General features: G+C 36.8%; 1 protein-coding gene across 1 annotated transcript; it reads left to right on the top strand.

The window, feature by feature from the left end:
• Window positions 1-242: 242 nt before the first annotated feature.
• Window positions 243-823, top strand: LOC133323835 (uncharacterized; the record flags this gene model as incomplete). Its single annotated transcript, XM_061532733.1, has 2 exons — window positions 243-246; window positions 428-823. Coding segments are annotated over exons 1-2 (400 nt in total), but the record flags the coding sequence as incomplete, so codon positions are not given.
• Window positions 824-3,128: the final 2,305 nt, after the last annotated feature.

Raw genomic sequence — 3,128 nt, 5'->3', positions numbered from 1 at the left:
GCGTATTGCTCCCCGGCCAACCCGACCAACCCGCAAAGCCCGAGTCGATAATGTTGGTGGTTTTGTCGGTTTTTGCTTTGGCACCCCAAAAAAAAGTGGTCAGCGGAAATAAATTGCTGCCATAGGAAATTGAGTTTTGGCATGATTTTGTTGCAGTTCTATGGTAATGGCAATCTGTTAGTCATGATGGGAATTGTGGTGTTTGTTGGTGGTGGTTGGAGAGAGAGAGGTGTGATAGGGTCATGGGTAAGACATACCAAAGAAAAGAATGATGTGCCAATTTTTAAGGTATTATATTAAATTATTCGTAGTTGTGGCGAAGAAATTTATATTTAATGGTTCCAACAACTATTTCTTTGACCAACAACTATTTCTTTGATTTGATTATTAATACTTTTTTGAAATGCTCTCTCTTTCTTTCTTGCAGCCATGAAAATGTTGATCAACAACGAAACGTCAGTCTCATCCCTCCATGATATTAACAATATGATTCTCGGTAGTTACGATCAGCAAGAACCAGAATTTGAAAACACAACAAATCGTGATGTAATTGGTGCCGTCGGAACAACAGCTCGTTTGCATTGTCGTGTCCGAAATTTGGGAGATCGTGCTGTATCATGGATACGAAAACGTGACTTACACATACTGACAATAGGCATCATGACATATACAAATGATCAACGATTTCTGGCGCGACACATAGACAACTCCGACGAATGGGTGTTGAAAATTGTCTCAGTGCAACCGCGTGATGCGGGCATCTATGAGTGTCAAGTATCGACAGAACCCAAAATTAGTCAAGCCTATAAATTAACAGTTGTCAGTAAGTATTATTTATTTCATTTTATTGTATTAATCATTATCTTTAATGCTATGATGAACGTTCACACATAATAATCTTGTCAAAAAAGTCGAACACATTTCCGATTTCAATATCTGTATTAGTGAACCAGTAAGGAAAGTAGTAAAGTCGGACTGGGCCTACTATATGATACCCTTCACCACTTTGGGTATATTGTACATATGTATCCTTAAAATTACATGGCAATGTTCCCTCGAAGGAACATATTCCAGTCTTTCTGCAACCTATGATAAATTTATTTTATTCGGCCAGATTTAGTATCGTATGCGTACCATGGGACAAATTTATGGAAAACAATTTATAGCAAAATTGATGTTAAAAATTTAATTTTAATCACAATTCGAAACACATATGGAAGCTGCACCAATTTCAATAAAACGCAATAAACATTGGGAGTTTGGTCCACCGTTTATGTAAAATCGGACGAATATATACGGATATGTGGGAGCTAAATCGAAATCTGAATCGATTTTTCCGAATCTTAGCACACATCATTCTAGACTCAATTCAGTGCGATATGCCAAATTTTGTGCAAATCGAAGGATATATAGGGTCTTTGCTGCACCTTTACATAAAATCGGACAAAACTATATATGGCAGCTATATCTAAAACTGTACCGATTTTCACGAAACTTAGCACACATCATTCTAGACCTAATTCATTACGCTGTGCCAAATTTCGATAGGGTTCGTCCTTGGGCCAAATAAGTGACTTGTGCCAAATTTCATCCAATTCGGATAATAAATGCGACCTGCACTTTGTTTACTATTTAACATGGACAGACGGACGGATGGACAGACAGACGGACATGCATAAATCGACTCAGAAAGAGATTCTATGAATATTCTCAAAGGGATCCATGGGTCTATCTATATTATTTTTCCCTTTTACAAACATGTGCACAAAGACATAATACCCTGTACCACAGTGTGGTGAAGGGTATAAAAAGGCACTATGACAAATTTCGTGCGCATCGAAAGATATGTAGGGACTTTGATGCACCATTTACATTAAATCAGACGAAAATATATATGGTAGCTATATCCAAATCTGGACCAATTTTCCCAATTTCAATAGGGTTCGTCTTTGGGCCAAATAAGTGACCTAAGCTTATTTTCATTCAATTCGGATCATAAATGCGACCTGTACTTTGTTTAAAATTTACCATGGACAGACAGACGGACGGTCATGCATAAATCGACTTAAGGGAACCCCCCCATTCTCGATTTTTTATTTTTAAGATTTTAAATGGGCTGGTAAATTAATACCAATGCTTGTTAAGGTTTGTAACTTTGCACATATATATTTGAAGATTTCCTCTTGCAGTGTGGTGAAAGGTATAAAAATAAGGGCCCTATCTTTATAATTTTTACCGGAAAGATTTGATACCCAATAAAGTTGACTTATATTTATAATTTTTTGTAGAGAGATTTTCTACCTCATAGGAACCCAATGTACTAATTACAGCCGGTTCAAAAACTCGCACAGGAACCACAAAATACCGAAAATTCGGGGCAACCTTATATGGGGGCTATGACTAAACGTTGACCGTAGACCTTGAAATTTTATCGGTCCGGAGACAAAAGGCAACTCTATGATACATTTCAGCGCCCTATCTAAATTCCTTCAAACGATAGCGTAATATTCAATATCGTCATAGAAACTTACGCTGATCAAGAATATAGTGATTATTGCGATGAGTTACAAACGGAATGACAAAATCAAATGCCCTCCATTCTATGACAGAGAATATAAAAAGACGAGAGCTGGACCCGTGGCACTTCGCTGCCCCTTCCAAAGGCCAAAAAAGGAAATCCATAATATGGTAATTTTTACTATGAAATGTGTAACTGACATAGAATTTTTAAACGTATAGCATTATTGCTGTGAGAAAAAACCGTAACTCAAGTGGCAGTGCATTCCAACATCGCGCAAATATTCAAAATTCGAGGTATCAAAATATTGAGGTTTCTGGAGGAGTGTGTGAAAGGAAATAACATCCTTAAGTGTCCACGGTAATATATATACTGAATAATTTTTTTCAAAAGAACACCCAAGAAAGCGAGTAACATATTCCGACACGTGATTGTCACTACGTAGATTATAAATAAAGCCTGTAATGGTATTAATAATTCGCTTTAGCTTATTAACATGCAAATCAATGTATCCCGAATACACTCCAAGTCCATATAAGGGCAGCGACATTAACAGAGCATTTGCCAATATTAACTTTACACGTTGCGTTAAATATAAATTTGTTGCAAA

Source organism: Musca vetustissima, unplaced genomic scaffold, assembly GCF_032173495.1.
Source record: "Musca vetustissima isolate MV318-11 ecotype Yass unplaced genomic scaffold, APGP_CSIRO_Mvet_v1 utg86286, whole genome shotgun sequence".
Classification (NCBI taxonomy): Eukaryota; Metazoa; Arthropoda; class Insecta; order Diptera; family Muscidae; genus Musca; species Musca vetustissima.
This window is presented reverse-complemented; position numbering and strand designations above follow the sequence as displayed.